Source organism: Orycteropus afer, unplaced genomic scaffold (genome assembly GCF_000298275.1).
Source record: "Orycteropus afer afer isolate SDZICR_OR568_19922 unplaced genomic scaffold, OryAfe1.0 scaffold00059, whole genome shotgun sequence".
Classification (NCBI taxonomy): domain Eukaryota; kingdom Metazoa; phylum Chordata; class Mammalia; order Tubulidentata; family Orycteropodidae; genus Orycteropus; species Orycteropus afer.
In genome coordinates, this window is record NW_006921646.1 from 8,655,618 (window position 1) to 8,680,881 (window position 25,264).

The window sequence follows — 25,264 nt, forward strand, 5'->3', positions numbered from 1 at the left end:
CCAACCTTCCTTCCAAGGAGTGGCTGGTGGGTTTGAACCGCCAGCCGTCTGGTTAGCAGGCAAGTGTCTTAGCCACTATGCTACCAGAGCTCCCTCTACTTCGTTTAGGACTGTTCTTTTTTCTCTCACTCTATCTCTGTTGTTTTCTCTCCTTGTTCCTTTTGCAGTCCTAGACATAGAAAACCCAAGAGACTCAGCAAGAAAACTACTGGAAATAACTAAGAGATTTAGCATAGTGGCAGGATACAAGATCAACCTACAAAAATCAGTTGGATTCCTCTATACTAGCAAAGAGATTGCTGAAAAGGAAATGAAGAAATCAATACCATTAACAATTGAGACCATAAATAAATAAGTAAATAAAATGCTTGGGAATAAATCTTACCAGGGACACAAAAGACCTGTATAAAGAAAACTACAAAACACTACTTCAAGAAACCATACGAGATCTATAAAAATGGAAGAACATCCCATGCTCGTGGATAGGCAGAATGAACATTGTGAAAATATACATTCTACCCAAAGCAAGATGCATTCAATGCAATCCCAATCCAGATCCCATCAACATTCTTTAACGATATGGAAAAATCAATCACTAATTTTATATGGAAAGGAATGAAACCTCAGATAAACAAAGCACTATTGAAGAAGAACAAAGTAGGAGGTCTCACACATATAATCAAAACCTACTATACAGCCACAGTAGTCAAAATAGTCTGGTATTGGTGCAATGACAGACACATGGCCAGTGAAATAGAATTGAGAACCCAGAAATAGATCCGTCAGCCTATGGTCAGCTGATTTTTGACAAAGGGCTGAAATCCATTAAATGAGGAAGAGATGGTCTCTTTAACAAATGGTATTGGCAAAACTGGATATCCATTTGCAGAAAAATGAAACAAGATCCATACCTCACACCATACACAAAAACTAACTCCAGATGGATCAAAGACTTAAATGTGAAACCTAAAACTATATTTTTCCTCAAGGGAAAAATAGGGGCAAATTTAGGGCCCCTAATTTATGGCATAAATAGACTGTTAAGCATAACCCAAAATGCACAAACAGAAGAAGATACACTAGATGAATGGGACCTTCTAGAAATTAAATTTTTATGTGCTTCAAAAGACGTCTCCAAAAGAGTAAAAAAAGAACCTACAGATTGGGAAAAAATTTTCAGCAATGACATAATCTGACAAGGGACTTATCTCTAAAATTTATTTTTTTTAAAAAAAAACTCCAGCACCTCAACAACAAAAAGACAAATAATCCAATTGAAAAATGGGCAGAAGACATGAATAGACACTTCACCAAAGAGAATATTCAGGCAGCCAACAAACACATGAAGAAATGTTCATGATCATTAGCCATTACAGAGATAGATGCAAATCAAAACAACAATGAGGTAACATCATGCCTCAGCACAAATAGCAAAGTTCAACAAGACAGAAAATAACAAATACTGGAGAGACTGGGACTCTCATACACTGCTGGTGGGACTACAAAATGATACAACCACTGTATCAATCGCAGTATGGCGATTCCTTAAAAAGTTAGAATTAGAAATACCATTTGATCCAGCAATCCTATTACTAGCTGTATATCCTAAAGAAGGGAGAGCCAGGACAAGAACAGATGCATGCATACCCATGTTCATCACAGCACTATTTACAATAGCAAAAAGATGGAAGCAACCTAGATGCCCATCAGCAGAAGAATGGATAAGCAAACTATGGTAATTATACACAGTGGAAGACTATGCAACAATAAAAATAATGCAAAATCTGCAAAATACCATATAATGTGGATGAACTTATGCTGAGTGAAATAAATAAATCACAGAAGAACAAATATTGTATTAGTTCATTATTGTAAAAAATCAAGGAAGTGTTTATATATGGAAGGAAACTTTCTTTGTTGGTCACCAGGAGTGGGAGGGGAAGGGAGGAAACACTGTTAGATAGGTAGAGACAAATATTGATTTGGGTGAACAGAAGGGTAATGTACCTAATGTGAATGATCAACATGGTGGCACCAAGGAAGAGGAAGACATAGAAAGGTATATGGGAAGTACAGACAAAAAAGATGAACCCTTTTGCATGTATAGTACTGTGTTGTCAGTGATGGCAAGTATTGATCTATAGGTGGATAGCTAAATGATTTGGTAGGCAGGGGGGACTGTGCCCATGACCATGTATAGGGTTAACAGACAATGTTTATACATTCGTATTTGTATGTGCTATAAGAATATTCAGCTGTGTAGTAGAGTTGACAAGGGGCAAGGTTGTGGTGGCTTCGTGGCCACAGCCAGCTACTCGGAGGGAGCAAGCAGTTGGACTTGTGGGCTCTGGATCATGGTCACAGGGGATACCAAGCTCAATTGGCATAACATACTACACAAAAAATTGTTCTACATCTTATTTTGGTGAGTAGCAACTGGGTTCTTAAAAGCTTGCAAGTGGCCATCAAGATACAACAATGGGTCTTTCCTCATCCAGAGCAAAGAAGAATGAAGAAAAACAAAGATGCAATGAAACAATTAGTCCAAGACACTGGTAGACCATGGGATCCTCAGCCTATATGACCATGAGACCAGAAGAACTATATGGTGCCCAGCTACCACTGTCAACCACTAGGAGGGGGTCAGTGCAGGAGATCCTGGATAGAGCGGGAGAACAATGTGGAACAAAACTCACTATCATTTAAAAAAAAAATCAGATTTATAAAAAAAGATCTATAAGCTGGTCTTATAGATCCTGGTGAGCCCCTTGAGCCCCTGAGACCATGGCCCCTAGCCACCCCTCAGGTCTGGAACTGAACTCCTGTGGCTTCTAGCCAAACAATAGACAGGCATATAGGATGAACATTTACATCAGGTAGATAACTACTTGGAACAAATAATCATGGAAGAACAGAGGGCTGGCTGCGTATTCACAGGGAGACAGCTCCATGGGCAGGAGTGCATGAGAGGGAAGGACAGAGGGTAACAGAGGTAACTATGGGGAGGAAGTGGGAAAAAGAGCTGTAACATTGTGGGGAATTGCAGTCAATGTCATGAGACAAAATATGTACAAACTGCTATATGGAAAATGAATTTTCTCTGTAAACTTTCACCCAAATTACAGTAAATTTTTTTAAAAGTCACCTTTTAAAAAAAAATTTAAGAAAAGAAATTTAAACTGAGAAATTTTAAAATATATATTTATGAATTCATTTTAAAATAACAGTAACAAACCCAGTATGTGTTAGCATAAACAACATTTTTATATTTTAAAAAAATTCAGTGAGAAGAGTAGCTTTATTTTACATTTTGCAAATCTGTTTTAAGGTCTGGCTTCATAGAAGACAGCTATATTCTCATGTCTGCTTTTGCATTCAGTCTGTTGTATTGTCACATGTCATGTAGCCTCTGGAAAACTTCACTGTGTACTTACGAGGGAATGAGAGTATAAAAGTCAATAACCTCTTAGTATTACTATGAAAAACATTTTAACTTTGTGGACTCCTTGAAAGAGTTTCAGAGACCCCCAGGGATTCCAGACTATGCTTTGAGAACTGCTGTTCTAAGTGAATCTTTAATTGTGGTAAATTTCTGCATGTTTCAAAAGTTCCAAAAATTCTCAAACTTGGCTTCCTCCTTGTTCTGGTTACCTTGTGTTGCTCTGACAGGAATACACCACAAATGGGACGGCTTTAACAAACAGGAGTTCATTCTCTTACAGTTTGGAGGCTTTAAGTCTGAGTTCAAAGTGCCAGGCTCTAGGGGTTGGGTGAAAGCCCCTCAACCTTGGGCTTCAGCTCTGCCTTCTGCTCCCGGCCCACTGAAGCTAGAGGCTTTTCTTCACTCAGACAGCTGCTGGCTGCTGAGGCTGACAAACCCAAGGCTGACAAGTAAACAGGCGCACTCCCGATGTTACCAAACCACACAGCAGGCCATCAATTCAAGTCCACTGAAAATCCCAAGGTCAGCAGAGTAGAACTATCCCACAGGGTTTCCAAGGCTGTAAATCTTTATGGAAGAAGACTGCCTCATCTTTTTCACACGGAGCAGCTGGTGGATTTGAACCGCTAACCTTTTGGTGAGCAGCTGAATGTTTTACTCACTATGCCACCAGAGCCTCCTTCATGTAACCTAATCATCCTTCAAAACTTAAAAAAATCACAGAAAACATAATTTTTTTATAATGATTTTCTGTTTCCTTTTTACATCTCTTCACAAGGTAATTACTTTAATCAAAGCTTCCAGATTGACCCAATTATATACCAACTTCTACTATGCCTTAAGCTGTGCTGAAAAATAATTCGAAAAAACTTTTAAGGCAGAAAATCAGTGGTGTCAGTGAGTTGGTTTTCTTTAGGATACTCAAAATGTCTTAATAATAGATGACCCGTTTACTCAAAAGATTTTTAATCACTTTTGGAAGTGGTTGATTAGGATAGAACAATTAGTGGGGATATTGTTTATAAGCACGTTTTTACCAGTCTGAAGCTTTCTGAGCACTGCAGTTACACAGTCATTGGAATGGAGCAGACCTTTTGCACTTGACGACTAACCTAGAGATGGGTGGTTCAGACCCACCCATCAGTGCTGCAGAAGAAAAGCCTGGAGATCTGCTTCTGCAAAGATTGTTTTTGTTGTTGTTGTCAAGTTTAGATACCATCAAGTCAATTTTCAACTCATAGTGACCCCACAAAAAGATTAGAGCCGAGAAAATGCTATGGAACACAGTTCTACTCTGTGTCATATGAGGCTGCCATGAGTCTGAATTGACTTGATGGCATTAAGTTTGGTTTTTAATTTAATTAACTTATTTATGTTTAACTGACATTTTTGAACACTCATTATACACCAAGCACTGTGCTAATTACTGTACTGCATTGTGTCACTAGTCCTCATGACAAACCCAGCAGAAACCAAGCTAAGAAGTGGTAGAGCAAGGATTTGAACACAAAGCAGCCTACGATCTTAACCAGTTTCATCATGCAGTGAGTGAGAGTAAAAACAATAAAAACAATTTTCTTGCCCCTTAAAGCAGATTTTGCTTCCATTGTGTAGATGGGTTTCAAGGCATTTGACAACCAAGCTATTGAAATTAATAGGTTTATGTAGAGATAGTTACGGTAAGGGGAGAAAACATTTTTTATGAAATGGATAAATATAAGTACGTACTTTCAAAGGTTCATCATGTGTGGGCTACAGAAAACTTATGAGGCATAACATCTGCTGCCTTAGTGATCTAGTGCTTTTGCAACAGAAATAACATGAGTGGATAGCTTTAACAAACAGAAATTTTTTCTCTCCCTATTTAAGAAGCTAGAAGTTCGAATTCAGGGTGCCGGCTCTAGGGGAAGACTTTCTTTCTCTACCAGCTCTGGGAGGAAGGTCTTTGTCTCAATTTGTCTTCTGTTCTTTGTCTGCTTGGTGATGTTCATGTAGCATGGCATCTGTCTTCCCTCACCTGTGCTGGCTTAATCTTTTATATCTCAAAAGAGATAGACTCAACAACCACCCCACACACACACACACTAATACTGCCTCATTAAGATAACAAAGAACACCCATTCCCAAATGGGTTTATAATGACAGGTATAAAAAAACCCCAAAAAACCTACTGCCATTGAGTTGATTCCTGCTCATAGTGACCCAATGGGAGCTCTGGTAGCATAGTGCCTAAGGCACTTGACTGCTAACCAGAAGGCTGGCGGTTCAAACCCACCAGCCACTCCTCAGAAGGAAGGTTGGGCAATCTACTTCCGTAGTGATACTGCCTTGGCAACCCAAGGAGGGGTCACTATGAGTCGGGTCTGACTTGATGACACATAACAACAACAACAGTGACACTATAGGATAGAGTAGAACTGCCCCATAGGGTTTCCAAGGCTGTAAATCTTTATGAAAGCAGATTGCCTCATCTTTCTCTCACAGAGCAGCTGGTGGGTTTGAACCACCAGCCTTTGGGTTAGCAGCCAAGCACTTAACCACTGCACCATCAAGCCTCCTCTAATAAAAAGTATAACCAAAACCAAAACCAAACCCACTACCATCAAGTCAATCCCAACTCATAGTGACCTCCATTGGGTTGCCAAGGCTGTAAATCTTTATGGAAGTAGATTGCTTCATCTTCCTCCCACAAAGCAGCTGGTGGATTTGAACCACCAACCTTTTGGTTAGCAGCCAAATGCCTTACCCACTGAACCACCAGAGCTCCTTAACCACAAGTATAGGGGTTAAGGTTTGCAACACATGTTTTTTGGGGGCACACAATCCATAACACCTGCCTTCAAAGGTTTTAAAAACTGGCGTGTGAAAATGAGATAAAATGTACTTGATATGATTTCAGAGGGCAGAACTAGATCACAGGGTTGATATTACCAGGAGGAAAGTTTTAAGACATTTTGATTATCTGGTCAATTCACCACTAAAATCACTGTTCTGGCAACATCCAGGCAGAGACTGAGTGTCACAGATGTGAATAAATTAATTCCTATGTAGGAGGAAGATTATACTAAAGCTGCTTCCAGTTTGAAGATCACATACCTTCTAATACCTTTATTTTATAGAAGGTGTATATTCTTGAAAATGTGGTTTTAAAGTGAAGTTTGTAAATTGAAATATACTATTGACTTCTATAGTAAAAATGGACATACATAATTATAGAAGAGACTATCTAGTGCCAGAAACATCATAAAAATTCTATAAAAGGCTATATAAGAAAATCCTGTATAAAATCTTAAATTTTATTAATAAAAAGATAGTTTAAGCCAGAACAATAATCACACTTTAAATAATATGAGCATGAAAATTATTTTCTAGGGCTTAAGTTTTTCCTCTGGTAGCATAGTGCCTAAGGCACTTGACTGCTAACCTGAAGGTTGGTGGTTCAAGCCCACCATCTACGCCTCAGAAAGAAGGTTGGGCAATCTACTTTCATAGTGATGCTGCCTCAGAAACACAAGAAAGGGTCGCTGTGAGTCGGGTTTGACTCGATGGTAGTGAGTTTTGTTTTTTTGTTTTAAGTTTTTCCTAAGGAGGCTTGGTAGGACAAAAATTTAGTAATCGGCTGCTAACTGAAAGGTTGGCAGTTCAAACTCACCCAGCAGCTCTACTGGAGAAAGAGCTGGCAATCTATTCTCATAAAGAATTATAGCCTAGAAAATCCTATAGGCAAGTGGCCATCTAGGGGCAACAATTGGTCTCTCCTTGTCCTGAGCAAAGAAGAATGAAGAAAACCAAAGACACATGGAAACGAGTAGTCCAAGGGACTAGTGGACCATGCCAACCTCAGCCTATCTGACCCTGAGATCAGAAAAACTAGATGGTGCCTGGATACCACTGTCAACCACTCAGAAAGGGATCAGTGCAAGAGATCCTGGATTGCATGGGAGAACAATGTGGAACAAAATACAAAATTGTAAATAAATTAAAAAAAAGACCAGGCTTATTGGTCTGATAGAGCCTGGTGAAACCCCCAACACCATGGCCCCTAGTGAACTTTCAGGGCTGGAATTGAACTTACTCCTGTGCTTTCTAGACAAACAATAGACAAGCATATAAGGTGAACATTTACACCAGAGAGATACACTCCTTAGAATGATCAATCATGGGAGAACAGAAGGGCAGTATTTGCACAGGGATATGGCTCAGGAGGCAGAAATGCATAGGAAGGAAGGACACAAGGAAAAAGTAACTAGAGTGACGATATATAGGAAGAGAGCTGTTACATTGTGGGGCCTGCAATCAATGTCATGAAACAAAATGTGTATGGACTGTTGTATGGAAAATGAATTTGCTCTGTAAACTTTCATCAAATCACAATGAAAATGAAAAAAAAAAATTTACAAAAAAAGAAAATCCTATAGGGCAGTTCTACTGTGTCACATGGGTCAACTCAGTAGCACCTAACGACAATAACAAGTTTTTCTAAACGTATCTTTCAAGTAAAATTTCTCTTTTAAAACCCTAATCAGTACAAGGCTAATTGGGGTTGTTAGCATATTAAATTGAAATGGAAATGTTTTGATACACACACATATATATGGCAAATATTTTATGATGTATAAATTTACTATAATAAATGTATATATACATTTTATTGTGCTAAAAAATATATATAACAAAACATTTGCCATTTCCACATTTTTTACATGTACAATTCAGTGACATTAATTACATGACATTAATTACATTCATTATGTTGTGCAGTCATCACTACTATCTGTCTCTGAATTTTTCCATCACATTTAACAGAAATTCAGTGTACCCTACACAATGACTTCCCCTTCCTCTTCCCTCCTACCCCTGCCAGCCATTAATGATCTTTGATCTCTGTACATTTACCTGTTCTAGATACTTCACATAAGTGGGATTTGTCCTTTTGTGATTGACTTAATTCACTCAACATAATGTTTTCAAGATCCATTCATGTTGTAGCTCATATCAGGACTTCATTTCTCCTTATGGCTGATTAATAGCCCATTGTATGTATGTGTCACATTTTATTTCTCCATTCATCTGTTGATGGACATTTAGGTTGTTTCCACCTTTTGGTTATTGTGAATAATGCTGCAGTAAACATTGGTGTACCTGTCTCTGTTTCCATTCTTGTTTTCAATTCTTTTGAGTATTGTTATGTATTTTTTTTTTCTTTTTACCACAATAAAAAAAATATAAAGTTGTCTAGGTTATTGATTCGACATTATGTTCAATACTTGGGCCTAGTTTCCCATTTGTTAGAATTGCAAGACTATTTCTATAATTTCCTTTTCCTTTAAGTGTGAATTTCCACAGAATGGTCATGAGTTAAAGGGGGTGATATGTATGCTATTCAGCCACTGGAGGTTGAAAGAGGGCTTGGGATAGAGGTAAGAATGAGGCACTGAAGACTCCAAAAATATAAGTTCTGAAACTAGGAATATAAGAGAATACCTTAAGGTGTGGTGGACTGGGTTAGGAAATTCCACTGCATGTTGATTGTGATTTTAATATTACTTGCTCTACCTGCAAGGAACACTTGTGGTTGTAGTGGTTAAGGCATTTGGCTGCAAACCAAAAGGTGGTAGGTTCTAACCTACCAGCCGCTCCACAGAAGAAATATGGGCCAGTCCGCTTCCAAAGGGGGGTTGGAATCGACTTGATGGCAGTGAGTTTGGTTATGGTTTTTCTGTACTGGCACAAGTAGTCCCAGGCATACAGTTTAGTTTTTACATCACTACTTCCCTTTGAGTTTGTGTTTCCCCTTGTCTCCCTTATCACTCAACCATAGAAATGGCTCAGCTACAGTAGAGCAGAAGTGTCCATTGTTGATAGGAAACCTCCCCATGCCAGAAGACCTGTTAGGTAAAATAGAGAGAGTGGTCCAGATGACTATGAGGCCCCTCAATTTCTAACACTCCCTAACTCAAGGAGAGGCCATGGGCATCTGGCTTTGTGGTAGTTCTTTGGACTGATTTATATCCCTCCCCTTCCATGTGTCTATTCTTACCCCTCTTATTCTGATATTTCTTCAATCATGGCCCACAGAAGGTTCAAATCTCTTTATGAGTTCCTGCCAGTAATTGTAGTCAATCTCTTCTTGGGCATATGCCACTAAATTGAAATTTGTATATATATTGACTCATTTTCCAATAATTGTTATATTTTATTGTTCCTATAACTAGAGACTTTTATATTGATCTTTTCAAAATGGTCAATTAATGATATATCAAATGAAATAAATGACAGAAGCCTAATGACTCTCCTACAAAGTCAAATATTTTCATTGATTAGATTAGAAAAGGCTCCCTTTAGTTACCCTGTCCAAGGCAGCAATGATCTCAGGAAACTTTGGCTAATCATATTCATTCATTGTTAACTGCTCTGTAAAGATTTTGGCTGTATTAACTTTCTGTGACATTTCTAATAATGACTCTGTAAGGATTTTTTTTTTAAAATATTACAAGCTGTATTCTTATAAAGGTTAGATTGAAAAAGAATATTTAGCTGAGACTGAGTACTTAATCATTTGAAAAGAAAAAAGGTATGATTTTATTTCGACTTCTTAAAGTACATTTCCAATTACCAACTGAGTATAATCAGTAGGAAATAAAAATCATTTTAGTTGAACAGTAGTTTTTGAAGCCCAGAAAACAGAGGATTTAATGGCAAGTTTTGTTCTGCAAGACATATTTTAGAGTTCATTTGGGCTGGTAGAAGCAAAAATGAGATATATTCAGAGGAAGAAAAGAGAGAAAGGAGAGGTCATTGGAAGAGAAATGACAGATGGTAAAAATCTCATCTTACCTTGTAATGCTTTGTTTCAGGTGAAAGCTCGTTTGATAAAGATGGGACATCTTAATTCAATGAACATATTTCTTAGACAAGAAATCGACAGAATGCAAAAAGTGATTACAATACTTCGCAGTAGCCTGAGTGATCTAAAATTGGCCATTGAAGGGACAATCATTATGAGTGAGGTGAGCTGTTATTCTATCAATAGCTGTTTCCCTCTTTAGTTGATTATTCTTAATCACATATTTTAACTTATTTTTTTCAGAACTTGAGAGATGCTTTGGACAACATGTATGATGCCCGTATACCTCAAATCTGGAAAAGAGTGTCCTGGGATTCGTCCACACTGGGCTTCTGGTTTACTGAACTTTTGGAAAGAAATGCTCAGTTTTCTACTTGGATTTTTGAAGGGAGGCCGAATGTGTTTTGGATGACTGGATTCTTTAATCCTCAAGGTATGTGCTCATAGGAGAATGGAAAAATCTGAACTACGTGTGTAGCTGGAGAGCAGCATTGTATGATGAATGTAGACTAAATAAAACAATATGGAAGGACAGCTTGCTCATTGCTAGAATATTGTTTCAAAGGTTGTGGAACACAGATTATCCTTCTTACTTGTTTTACAATTCAATCTGAAATTTTTCCAAACTGCTTCTACCATACTGCTTCTACAATATGGTAGAAGCAATTTGGAAAAATTCTACAATACAAAACTTTCCCTATTTCTGTTCACCCACTTAAGCAAGCCTTCAGTTTATGGTTAAAACCTAAACCAAACCCATTGCCATCGAATCAATTCCGACTCATAGTGACCCTATAGTACAGAGTAGAAGTGCTTCATAGAGTTTCCAGTTATGGAAGCAAACTGCCTCATCTTTCACCCACTGAGGGAGCAGTTAGTGGGTTCAAACCGTCAACCTTTTGGTTATCAGCTGAATGTGTAAACCCTACACAACCGGACCTCCTTAGTTTATGGTTCAGACATGAAATAGTAGACAAAGTTTCTCTTAAACCATGGTTTGTTTTTTTTTTAAATAAATTTATTTATTATGGTTTATTTTTAAATTTAAATTTTATTTATTTATTTATTTTGATTTTTGTGGTGCTCTTAACCCATAGTTTTTAAATGTGTGTGCAAATACCAAAGATGCAGAAGTTGTTACTAGACTTTAGAAAATTAAACTTACTTTTTAAAATAATCATATGGTAAAAGTTGTTTTCGGTGATCTTTGGGGGTCTTTCTCCCTTCGGGCTCTTTTTTATTTCTGAAAGAGTGCTTTGTGATTTGGCTTCATTTATTCCTTCAGTCTAGAAATTTTTACTGAGAAAGTTACTGGCGTGATGTCATACCATGTAAGATCTAGAACACAGCATTTGATTTTACCACAATATTGATAGTTTTACTTCAAGAAACTCTTGATGAAAATGACAAGATGTTAGATTCCTTACAATTCAGCAGCTTATAACTTCCATTTGTAATCCAATCTAAAACTATTCAAGTTTATAGATTTAGAATGAATTACTGCTATACACAGCAATATGGTTAAATTTCATACAATAAATTTGAGTTTTATGAAATTGAGTGAAGGAAGACAAACAGAAAGCATTATATATTGTATCATTCCATTTATATAGGCAAAACAGATTGGTGCTGTTAAAAGTCAGGATAGCAGTTACCATTGTGAGAAACAGTGACTGGGATGGGGGCTTCTGGGTGTCTGGAAATGTTATGTTTATTGGTCTGGATACTGGTTGCATGGCTGTATTCCCTTCGTGAAAATTAATCAAGTTGTACCCTTATGATTTGTGCATTTTTATTTGCATAATACTTCAATGAATAGTTTAAAAGTAATCATTTAATTATCCTTCATGTACATATTTCATGCATTTTTAATTGCCTTAAAATGTTCTGAATTTAAAATACTAACCACGGTAACTTTTATGAACATACAAAATTATACACAGTATTTATTATGTCAAGGTCATAATATGTAACGGACAGCTTCCAGATTTCATTTATCTATTTTTCTCCCAGAATAAATTTCCATCAAATATGTGTGTGGAGGGTAGGATTTTTGTCGTTCTCAGATTTCACATATCTACTATGAGTCTCTTTCCTCCTTACCAGCCCTCAAGTTGAATAAGTTGTCATCAGGTAATTCTTGAATTGGTAGCTGAAGAAATAGCATTTAACTTAATGAGGATTATTTACCCAGCTTCCATTCGTCAGGCCTCTGCTGTTGCCAATCCCTGACCTAAAAGAGGTTGGTAAGACAGACACAGCAACAACTTTAACATGTAACATGTTAAGTGCTTCACCAGTGTAAGAACTAAGTACGAAGGGAATGCAGAGGCAAGAAAGATAAATTCTGCTAAGGCATGGTCTGGGAAGAGCTTTTCATGGGAAGCAGTGAGTAGGGTTTGTGCAGGCAAAAAATAAAAGGGAGCAGGAATGGGGCTGGAGTGTGGGTTTTATCATAAAGTCAAGGAAGGGGAAGTCACCAAAAACTGGATGATACTCCCAGGAGCACATAGAGGGTGAACTGGATTATGGGAGCCCAGAGAAATGAGACTCTTCCAAGACTAAGAGAGAGAGCATGGGGTCTTAACCAGATGCAGAGAAGGGCACAGATTTGATGAGGATCTTTGGGAGAGCAAGGAATGGCTATGGCTCAGGCCATGCACAGCTCTGGTAACGTGTGCCTAAGGCACTTGACTGCTAACCAGAAGGCTGGCGGTTCAAACCCACCAGCCACTCCTCAGAAGGAAGGTGGGGCAATCTACTTCTGTAGTGATACTGCCTCAGAAACCCAAGGAGTCGGGTCCAACTCGATGGCACATAACAACAACAACAAATGTTACAAACTCAGTAACCAGTTGTCACATCAAATCTGATCTGTGGCAGCCCAATGTGTGTCAGAGTAGACCTGTGCTCCATAGGGTTGTCAATGACTGACTTTTCAGAAGTAGCTGGTGGCCACACCTTTTTGCCAAGTACCTCTGGGTGGACCTGAATTTTCCAACTTTCTGGTTAGCAGCCAAGCACTTTAACTGTGTGCCCCACGCAGGGGTAAACCAGAACACTATTCATAGAAAATTAATGTAGATGTACATTTCAAATAACTTCTAGTAAACTTTAAGTATGCCTTTCACTTGTTAAAGAGGAGCTCTGTTGGTGTAGTGGGTTAGGCATTTGGCTGTTAACCAGAAGGTCAGAGGTTCAAACCCAACCCAACTTCTCCATGGGAAGAAGATGAGACAATCTACTTCCCTAAAGATTTACAGCTGTAGGGGACTTCTGGTAAGATGGAGGGATAGGGAGACAAGCTACACAGACCCTCTTCAACAAAGAAAAGAGAAACCAATTGACAAAGATACAGAAGATAATCCTGGAGCCCTGAGCTTTGAAAGGAACTATACAGAACTGGATCAGGCACCAACTAATGGAAAAACCTGAATGAAAATGGTGAGTACAGAGATGGTCAGAGCAGTGGACTGTCAGCTACTCTGATGGGACCAACAGCCTGAATATTTCCAAGTGGTGTTGGGATCTAAGAAGTGACCTAAAGATCAGTCCTGGTCACCAAGGGCTGCAGGGACAACTGTGCTGGTGGCCTATGACTAGGAAGAGAAACAGCAAGGAGGAAGACAACATGAGCTGTGGAATTTTGGCTGTCTGCAGGGTACAGCCATTTTGATTGTTTACAAGCTGTGGCCATTTTGGATATTTAAAGTGATTGAGGGCACAGCCATTTTGAATGTTCACAAGTGGTAGCTATTTTGGATATTTAAAGTGACCAAGGGCACAGCCATTTTGAATATTTATAAGAGGTGGCCATTTTGGATTTTAAAGTTACAGCATTCTCATTCATTCCAAGGACCTAAGAATAGGCTCTGTTTGCCAAGGACAGCAGGGCCATATTGGAGGCTGACAACAGAAAAGGAGACAGGTGGTGATGGTATAAGTGCTGCCAACTAGCAAATAGAGGAGCACAGCCCAGTACCCTGCTGTAGTAGATACATAATATCTAGTAGATAGTAGTATCTAGTATCTAGTAGATAACATTCAAAGAAAACAAAAATCGTGGACAAGTCATTCCAACATAACAATCATCAAAAATGTCACAATGCCTCAGAGAAAGCAGAGCATCACAGTCCACACAAAGAAGCAAGATAAAGCTGGAGAAACAAGAAAGCAGGATACAGACCCAAAACACATCTCTAAGGAAGACGCAGCATTCTCTGATAAGGAATTCAAAAGAATTATATTTAGGTACTTTCAGTGAATTGCAAGACAGATCAAGGAAAACACTGACAAAATTGAGGAAAACACAAAGAAGACCCCAGAACAATTTCAAAAGACAATACAAGAACAAAATGACAAAATAAATGAAAAATTATAAATGATACAAAATCTACACACAGAAATCCAGAAGATTAATGCTAAATTTTCAGAAATAGCTAACACATTGAACAGACAAAGGAGTAGAAATGAATCATGGAACACAGAATTAGATTGAAGGCAAATACCTCAATACTTCTTTGGAAAGAGATCAATCAGAAATAAGAAATGAAGAAAGCCTAAGGTTCATGTGGGATACCATCAAAGGAATAACCTACATGTAATTGGAATTCTAAAACAGGAAGAGACAAATAAAACCACAGAAAAAATGGTCGAACATTTGTTGGAAGAGAATTTTCCTGTTATGATGAAAGATGAGAATATATCCATTCAAGAAGTCCAATGAACCCCAAATAGGATAGACCCCAAAAGAAAATTACCAAGACATATCATCATCAAACTCACCAAAACCAAAGACAAAGAAAGAATCCTGAAAGCAATACAAGAAAAATGAAAAGTTACCTACAAGGGGCAACCAATTAAACTAAGCTCTGAATTCTCCACAGAAACCATGCAGGCGAGAAGACAATGGGATGGTATATATAAAGCCCTGAAAGAGAAAAATTTCCAACCATTAATTATGTACCCAGCAAAAGTGTCTCTCAAATATGATGGTGAAATTAAGAGATTTCCAGATAAGCAGAAATGAACGGAATTTGTTAAAACCAGACCACCCTTACAAGAGATGCTAAAGGGAGTCCTTTGGACAGAGAACCAACAACAGCAACACACATGATGACATAACCCAGAAACCAACCCAGTTATAGGAGTATCCAAAGTAAATAAGCCTACAAGATTGTAAACAGGGAAACAGAGACATCAATTGACAAATGAGGACAACTACAAACCAAAAAGGGAAAATATTATGTAGTTATAGAACTTCTAAATGGTAGAGAAGTCAAGACAACTACAAGATAGAATGGACTGTTCTAAACTTGGGAAGAAAATTATAAATCACAGGGTAACCTTAAAGAAAAATGATAAACCTTCACATCAAAATGAAAAAGAGGACAAATATTTAGCAAATACTAAAACAATAGCAACAAAGGAAGTGATAACATGATTCATAAACAAAATGATCTCAGCACGGAAAATTATATGGAACAAAGAAATCAACACCACGAAAAAGCACATAACAGAATGACAGGAACAAATTCATTCTTGTCAATAATTACGTATCTGGCAAGGGACTTATCTCTCAGATTTATAGAAAACTCTAATGCCTCAACGGCAAAGGTATTAGCAATCCAATTGAAAAATGGGCAGAAGACATGAATGGACACTTCACCAGGAGGATATTCAATGGCCAGCAAATACATGAAGAGATGCTCACGATCATTGGCCATCAGAGAGATGCAAGTCAAAACAACAATGAGATACCATCTCACCCCAGTACTAATGGCAAGTTTAGATGAGACAGAAAATGACAAATGCTGGTGGGGATGGGGAGAGATTGGGACTCTCATACACTGCTGGTGGGACTGTGAAGTGATAGAACTACTATGGAAAACAGTATGGCAATTCCTTAAAAAGCTGGAATTGGAGGCACCATTTGAGCCAGCGATCCGGTTACTAGGTATATATCCTAGAGAAGTGAGAGCCAGGACAGGAACAGATATATGCACACTCATGTTCATTGCAGCACTATTTACAATAGCAAAAAGATGGAAACAACCTATGTGCCCATCAACATAAGAATGGGTAACCAAACTATGGTACATACACACAATGGAATACTATGCAACACTAAAGAGTAATGTAGAGTCTGCAAAACACTGCATAGCGTGGATGAACTTGGAGGATGTTGTGCTGAGTGAAATAAGTCAGTCACAGACTGACAAATACAGTATTATTTCATTGTTGTGGAGGGTCAAGGAAAGGTTTATATATGGAAGGAAACTTTCTTTGTTGGTTGCCGTTGGGGGGGTGTAGGAACACTGCTGGAAAAAAAAAAGCATTGACCCATGTCACTTTAGTTTTGTGTATTTCACTGTACATAAATTATATTTCAATAAAAAAGAAAAAGATTCACAGCCTTGGAAACCCAGTGGGGGTCTGTATGATTTGGAATTGACTCTGGCAGTGGGTTTGTTTTTTTTTTTTTTTTTTGGTTACTTGTTAAAAGGACCTCTGGTGGCACAGTGTTTAAGCACTTGGCTGCTAACTAAAAGGTCAGCAGTTCAAACCCACCAACCACTCTACAGGAGAGAGATGAGGCAATCAGCTTTTGTAAATATTTATAGCCTTGGAAACTTTGTGGAGCATTTCTACTCTGTCGTTTAGGGTCACTATGAGTTGGAATTGACTCAATGGCAATGGATTTGGGTTTTGGTTTTACTTGTTAATGATATTAATCCTTTCTTTCCTTCATCTCTGTTTTTAAGAGAAACTTTGAAAACAGAGTTTTCTCTCGTGGCACTCTAAGCCTAGGAAAGCCCTGGACTTATTGAAGCATCCTACTCTGCCCAGAAGCAAACACACACACACCCTTACTTATGATTGTTTTCTGCCAGTAGCATGGAAGACTGGAGGCCAACTTTTCTTGCACGCTAATCACTTCTTTACTTCCTTTTCCTTCTCCTGACATGAGGGACAAATTACTTTCTGTTCCATATCACTTGGCCAGATCTAGAAAACACAAAGATTCCAGCAACTCCATGCATGTTCACAGACAGTGTGCAAACTGATGAAGTGCTTTTTCTTGGAAGACTCCGGCTACTGCTTGACATCAGCAGATAATTACTTTCACAATATGAATGAATGTATCTCCTGGGTTTTATATCTTCTAACCCAGACCCCTCCAATGAAATAATTTCTTTCAGAAATTTACATTTACTTCAGAACATTGAAGTAAATGTTAACCACAAGCACATACACACATTTAAATAAAACACAATGCATTGTGCAAAGAGACCACAGTTTCATACAAATGTAGAGTCAAAAATCACTTAGACTATAAAGCAGATTGTAAAATATTTCCATTCTTATTCAGTTTATTCATGTATGATCATTTATTTTATCATCTTATAATGTAATATGGCATCCCATGTGGTTTGATTTGTGTTTCCCATTATGTCTCTAGCAATTGCCCTCAGGCCTAAGTGGCTTTGAAGCCCATGGCACCCTAAGGACAGGTGACATGGCTTGTTTGCCCCCTGGCCAGTGTCTGAGCTCATGCTATTTTGTAGCACTGCTTGTTTGCCTTATGGGTGGCCTGATATTTTTTCTGTCATATTTGAAGAGGCTGAGTCAGCCACTGCAGAGCTAATCTGGTATTTTTGGCCCCCTTCACTGTAATTTCTGGAGCAATTGACGAGATCAACTGTGTGGCAATTAGATTTGATTATTGAAATGGTCAAGCTTTCTGTACCTGTGCCCCTGTAATGTTTGTTCAATGGATACAGCTTTTCAGTGCATGGATTTGCCTCCCAAGTGATTACTCAGGAACTTTTATGCTGTACTAGATTTTTCCAAGCTGTCACATGTAGTTTAAGATTGCGCTTCTTGGGGTTCTCAAAAGATTTCTTTGGTCTCGTTTTCTCATAAGTATACCTTTTCAGCACATCATGTACATATGGTTTAGGTTCTAATGATGATGACGATGGTTGTGGTGGTGGTAAGGTGGTGTGTATGTATGTGCTATAAGTGAGGATGTGTTTCAACCCAAAGAATATGAGTTGTAATGAGCCCGCCTTCCAGCCAGGCTATCGACTGCCCTTCAGAACCTCATAATTGATAGCCATGCTTTGCCATTTGATATGGCGTATGCCTCACAGGGGCTGCTAATGAAATAGAGGCAGAGGCAGAAGGTGTTCACAGGGTCTCACACCTCTATATTAGATTGAGCCATGCAGTATCATTATTTCCTGAATGTTTAACTCAGTCTGGAGCTTGATGCCATTTTCATGCCAAACAGCAGTAGTTTTTCTGATTTTCTCTTAGTGCCTTGATAAGCTACAGCAGTCTGTTATATAGCAGATGTCAGTAACAGCTTATTCACTAATACAAATGAAGATTTTCAGTTTGAGGGGATTTTGCTGAAGCAAGGAGATGGCTAATTTTTTTTATCTTTATCCTGTTATCTTGTGTTTACTATAAAAATCACCTACCACCTCTCGCCTGTATGTAGATTTTCAGGTCAGCGTCATCAGCTAGCAGCCAGTTCTGGATGCTTGCCTCGAGGATAGTTATAAAAACCTGTTTGTTGAGGTGGAAAAGTTCACCAATGGTTACTAGAGCTTTAGGATTGGAAGGGACTGGGGGCTTTCTTCTAATCTAAAATAACTCTAAGCATATCCCATATGTAAAACCAAAACCAAACCTGATGCAGTTGAGTTGATTCCAGCTCACAGCTACCCCATATATGCTGTTTTCCTAATCAGAACTGCCTCTAAGTGTCTGAGGGAATCCAGGTCCTAAACCTCAGTTTGAGTGATAGCACTCACCTGATCCTGTGCCCAAATCACAGAACTATAGCACTGTAGACATCTTAGAAATACCTCTAAACCAAAGAGAAAAACCAAACTTGTTGGCATCGAGTCTATTCCAACTCATAGCAAGCCCTGTAAGACATAGTAGCACTGCCCCATAGAGTTCCCAAAGGTGCATAGTCTTTACAGGAGCAGACTGCCACATTTTTCTCTCATGGAGTGCCTGGTGATATCGAACTGCTGGGCACTTAACCACTGTGCTACCAGAGTTCCATAGAAATGCCTCTTCTTGTTGTTGTTGTTATATGCCGTTGAGTCGGACCCGACTCATAGCGACCCCTCCTTGGGTTTCTGAGGCAGTATCACTACGGAAGTAGATTGCCCCATCTTCCTTCCGAGGAGTGGCTGGTGGGTTTGAACCACCAGCCTTCTGGTTAGCAGTCAAGTGCCTTAGACACTATGCTACCAGAGCTCCCAGAAATGCCTCTAGGAGTCTCTAATTCATCTCCAGTTATTAAACCATGTAGTTTCCTCCAGAGTGAATACAGTGAATCTTTCTTGCCTTAATATGCACTGGCCTTAGTCACAATCATACCTCTCGTTACTCTAGTCTCTACACACAGTTACCTTTCTTACTAATTACTCAGACCCTTATAATCTGGCCAGCTTTCATAACTCTAGTAAAACTGCTCTCAGCAATGCCAGCAGATCCACCAACCCTGCTGTCATCTTCCTTCCCCTTGAATATAGCTAGCATGCTGATTCTAAAACTCTTTCAGGCCTTGGTTCTGCCCCTGCCCTTGCTTGGTTCTCCTTTACCTCTCTGCCCTGGCCTCCCTTCTGTTTGCATCCCTCCATCAGTGACCTCGGGCATTCTCACAGATGCAGATATTCATTCTACAGTCTCTGCCTCTCTACTGACTCGTCTTAAGTCCTCAGGTAGAATTTTGATCCCTACCTTCTGATATACCTTCTGCCTGTGAACCTCACCAGTACCACAGTCTGGTCATCTTCCTCTTAAACTATCCTCATCAGGACTCTGCTATGTTTGCTTGTGCATCATCATCCTGCAGTTCACCCACACTCTCTTGAATGGTCCTCTCACATCCAAACAGCTTCTAAGAGGGAAACAAAGAGAGCATAGTTCCATGGAAGACAAAGAAAGGGGAGAAGAGAAGTAGTGACAGATGCTACCAGAGATCAAGTTAGAGAGGGCCAGACATGGTCAGATGGGCTTATCAACAAGGAGGTTGCTGGCAAGAGAAGTCTCACTGGAGTGAGTTGGGAGGTGGGAGAGTCAGGTTCAGGGTGACTGAATGGGAGATGAGGAAATGGGGGGCAGGTAGTGAGTATGAACAACAGATAATTTTCTCAAGAAATTTGGCTTTGAAGAGGAGAAGCAAGCTGGAGGAGTAGTTTTAAGAAGAAAGCATTTTCTTTCTTTTTTAATGGTAAGAGAGCCTTGAGCATATTCAAATACAGATAGGAAGGAGCCAGTAAAGAAAGTGAAAGAGAATAAAGATACCAAAAAATAAGTAAAATGTAGGAGGCGGTGTGATACAGCACTCCCAAGTGGAGAAGTTCACTTCAGACAGGTAGAGGGACACCTCATCCTTTGTAATAAGCATAAGAAGGAAGGAATGAGCAGAGATGCAAGTGACTTAGTAGGCTTGGTGGCAAGAAGTTAAGGGCATTCTCATCTAGTGGGTTCTGTTTCTCTTTGAAGAAGGCGATGAGGTCATCTTGAGAGCAAGGAAGTGTTGGAGGAGAGATTTAAGGAGAGTGGCAGAAGTTCAAGAAAGAGAGTGAACAAGGTGAACATAGAAGGATTGCTTGGTGGCTTTCAGAATCCTATTGAAGCTGGAGATGGCAAACTGGGTTGGTGGCAGTTGTTTAATGGTCTCTGATATCATTCAGCAGCCTAGTGTAGGTGTAAGAAGACGGACATTTGGATTCATTTAGAATTGAAGTTTTTCTGGGCAAGAGGTTTAAAGTTTGGATCTAGACTAAATAGAAAAGGAAGTGAAGAAAAGGGATAGAGTTAAGGAGGTTATGGGAGATGATGAGGTAAAGGAACTGGGATGTCCGAAAGCTGAATGGGATATTGAAGAGATCTAGATAAATGCAAAAACTCCAGTGAATGGGCACACTGCTGGAGAGACCGGTATATCACATGGACAGTGAGAAGCTGGATGTTTGGCCAAAGGGTGTGTCAAAGCAGCAGAAGTTCACATATAGGGAGGGGGGACACATGGGGCAAAGAAGAGGGCAGTGTCCTCAGGGTTGAGTCAGGTTCCAGTAAAGGCAAGAAGGTGGGGAGAACATCCAAGGTAGATGTAAGAGAGTTTGTTAACCAGAGAACTGTGACAGAGGAAGTAGTAGAATTGGAAGGAGTGGGGAGAGTGGTAGCTTGGGTCAAGGGAAAGGAAGTAGAAATTAGCCCACATAGAAAATAGATCAGTGCAGGGAATTCCATTTTGGGATGTGAGACATGGGGGGTTTAGTTGATCCCACGTTGGCAAGAGAATTTTTGCAGGAGTCAACAGTGGCCTGGATTAGTATTTCAGAGAACACGTGTCTCAGGGAGCCCTGGAAGGAATCAGCTCGACTGCTGACAGCTGTCCTAATATTTCACTTGTACTATGAGGGATTTCCTTTCCCACTTATCAAACTTGTTCTTAAAATAAAGTTGGGTCAGTGAGCAGTCAATGACTTATCTTGATTATCTTTTTATCAGAGCAGCGGTACTCAGCCCTGCCTGCACAGTTGACTCACCTGGAGAGTGATTAAAAAAATACTAATGCCTGGGGTCCCAGACCAATTATACCACAGTCTCTGGAGATGAGGCCTCTAGAGTCTGTACACTCAACTTTCCTAAGAGCTCCCTAAGTCATTCTAATGTATGAAGAACTGTAGCCTGAAACCTTCACCACCCAGCATGTGGTCCACCAGCTAGCAGCATCAGCATCACCTGTGAGCTTGATAGAACTGCAGACTCTCAGCCTTCACCCTATACTCATTGCTGTCAAGTAGATTCCACTCATAGTGATCCCTCCTTGGTTTTCCCAGGTGTTACCTCTACAGAAGCAGATTGCCCAATCCTCCTTCTGAGGTGTGAATGGTGGGTTTGAACCACCAGCCTTCTGGTTAGCAGTCAAATGCCATAGGCACTACACCACCAGAATTAGAACCTGTGTTTTTAACAGGACATCCCCCACCACCCACCCCATTCAGGTGGTGGACACTGAAGTTCGAGAAGCCTTGCCTTTAAAAAGCACTGATGCCTGGGTCCCACCTCCAGAGATCTTGAGTTAAATGACCTGGGGCATGGCCTGGTAAGCGTGATTTGTAAAGGCTTTCCAGGTGATTCTAATTTTCAGCAAAGTTAAGAGCTTAAAGCATCTAGCAGAGCTTCAGGGAAGTTGCCTAATGCATTTATATTCAGTTGGGGTGATCAACCTGGTCTTTGTTTAATGACTTCAGGTCATTTATTTAATTTATCAATGAACTCCAATTGCTTCTCATTTGGGGGAAAAACTGCCTGTCATATACTTGTGGCAGGAGCATCATTTCCTCTCATCTTTGAAGGTGCTACTGGGAGTCTCAGTAACTGATTGGACAGGAAATACTATACAACCTATGGTCCATCACATAAGGATCAGTTCATTTATTAAAGATAAAAATATTTCCTATTTTGGGTATAGAGCCATCATTACAGAGTACTGACCAACTCCTATAAAATCAAGAAAAGCAAACTTCCTGATTAGTTATTTCTTTCACCTTTACTAAGACCTTGCATGAAATGACACTTAAAAGGACTCTAAGCTTCCTAAATTAAGCCAACTGATTGCATAAGTCAAACAACAGTAATTAGTAATTAATGTCAAATTACTGCTCTTATAGGAATTGTTGTTGCTGTGCACTGCGGTCGAGTTGAATCCGACTCAAGGTGAACCCTTTTTGGGTTTCTGTGGCAGTATCACTACAGAAGTAGATTGCCCAACCATCCTTCCTAGGAGTGGCTGATGGGTTTGAACTGCAATCCTTCTGGTTAGCAGTAAAATGCCTTAGGCACTATGCCACCAGAGCTCCTCCCTTATAGGAATTAAGACATAACAAATGTTACTTTAGACCTGTTTTTTCAAAGTATAATCCTAGCTCAAAAGTGAATTAAAAAAAAAAAAAAAAACACAAATTTGACAAGTTTTTAAGAATTCAGTATGCTGTGTGAGTTTGAAGGAGAAAAAAAATTTTCAAGCACCTCGTTTAGACCACATGTAACTCAGATGTTTGAATAGTCAAATCACCCATTTATCATGTGGGTGGTTAGCTCCCATGAAGAACAAAAGGTTATTACTGTTGAAGACTTTGCCCAACTTTCTGTTTTTCACTTCAGAGTCAAACATATGAATGTATGATGAATCACTTTTCCACCACTTATGACTGAAATTTGGTTCAAACACAATTAAAATAAATAGGTACCATAACAAAAGTACTGCTTTTCAAGCGTTTATAAAGAGAAACATATCAATCGTCTTTTTAAATTATGCAAGCATCAGAAAACACAGATTTGTATTCCATGAGACTTGATGTCATTCCACAAGAAAGATGGTCATTCATTGTTAAATTTAATAATGAACAATTCAGTGGACTCACTACCCTTCAAATGTCATAATATCATGCTCTTCTTTTCAGGAAGCCCAAACAAAACCATCAAAACTTGCAAAAATATATATCTTCTCCATGTTCCTTGAGTGTGATGGCCCACAGAACAGTCCCCCACCCTCCAATCTCAGGCCTCAAATATATTTATTTAACATTCCCATCTCAATAGCCAATAAGGTCTCCCGTGCCACAAATGGTTTACACTCAACTGATAACCTAAAGGTTGGCAGTTTAAACCTACTCAGCAGTAAGATGGAAGAAAAGGAATGGAGATCTGTTCCTGTCAAGATTTTAGCCAAGAAAACCCTATGGAGCAGTTCTACTCTGTAACGCATGGGGTCAGCATGAGTCAGAATCAACTCAACAAAAAATAGCTACCAGCAATGTTAACACCACTCAACCTTCATCCCATAAGTTCCATGAGCAAAGGAATGGCATGATATCTTTTGTACTTGTATGTATATTTTGTATCTACATACTCTTGTCCTTAATAGCAAAGGTTATGTATGTTCTATCATCCATCTGCCAGTTTGTCTTACTGTGGAGGCTGGCATGTTGCTGTGATACTGGAAGATATGCCACTGGTATTTGAAATACCAGAAGTCCCCATGGCGGACAAGTTTCAACAGAACTTCCAGGCAGAAACAGACCAGAAAGAAAGGGCTGAAGATCTACTTCTGGAAATTTGTTGTTGTTGATGATATGTACCGTCAAGTCGGAACTGACTCATAGAAACCCTATGGGTCACAACACAATATTGTCCTATATCATGCTGGAAGAGGAACCTCCTTGGTTGGAAAGCACTCACAATACACAGTGGCTACGAGAATGGACTCAAATATTCCAACAAACGTGAAGATAGCAAAGGACCTGGCAACATTTCATTCTGTTTTACATGGGATTGCCATGAGTCAGAGCTGACTCACCAGCAGCTAACAATAACAACAATGTGTGTTTTATACTTCCAGCTAGTAACACACCAGGATTGTTTCCTCAACATTAGGAGGCTGATTTCTGAAGTCAGCTAGACAACATCATTCATATTCCCCAGTCGGGAGAAGAAAGAAGATGGTCTCTCCTTGTCATGTGTTCTCAAGTCTCTTAACTGCACAGTTTTTCAGGTCTCTCTGAAAATAACTGAAGTTTTTAGAGCAGATTTGTTATATAAAAGAGGATTCAGCTCATTCTTCGTCTGGCACACATGGCACTGTCCAGAATGCAGTGTGGAGTGAGGTCAAATTTGCTCTTTAGTTGGGACTTAAAATGTTATGGAAAAATTCGATTACTCAATTTGTGCAGATGGATGGTGGGGACCAAGATTCATGCCTTATGCATTATGACCTTCTAGATTCATAGATCAGTGGTGAATTTTAAAATATAATAAATGATGGCCAATTTAATTCCAAATCCTCTACTTGGATATGACATGATGTTGGACACACACATACTTAATGTTGAATGATGAAAATGGCATAGAATGACATAGAAGGGAGAATTAGA

The 25,264-nt window shown here is 39.2% G+C and overlaps 1 protein-coding gene across 1 annotated transcript in view; it reads left to right on the plus strand.

Moving 5' to 3' along the window:
- DNAH8 (dynein axonemal heavy chain 8) overlaps positions 1 to 25,264 on the plus strand; it is a 423,841-nt gene that overhangs the window by 394,536 nt on the left and 4,041 nt on the right. The window contains exons 89-90 of the mRNA XM_007939462.1: positions 10,300 to 10,452; positions 10,533 to 10,722. Of these exons, the coding sequence (XP_007937653.1) occupies positions 10,300 to 10,452; positions 10,533 to 10,722 (343 nt within the window). The remainder of the gene's footprint in view (positions 1 to 10,299; positions 10,453 to 10,532; positions 10,723 to 25,264) is intronic.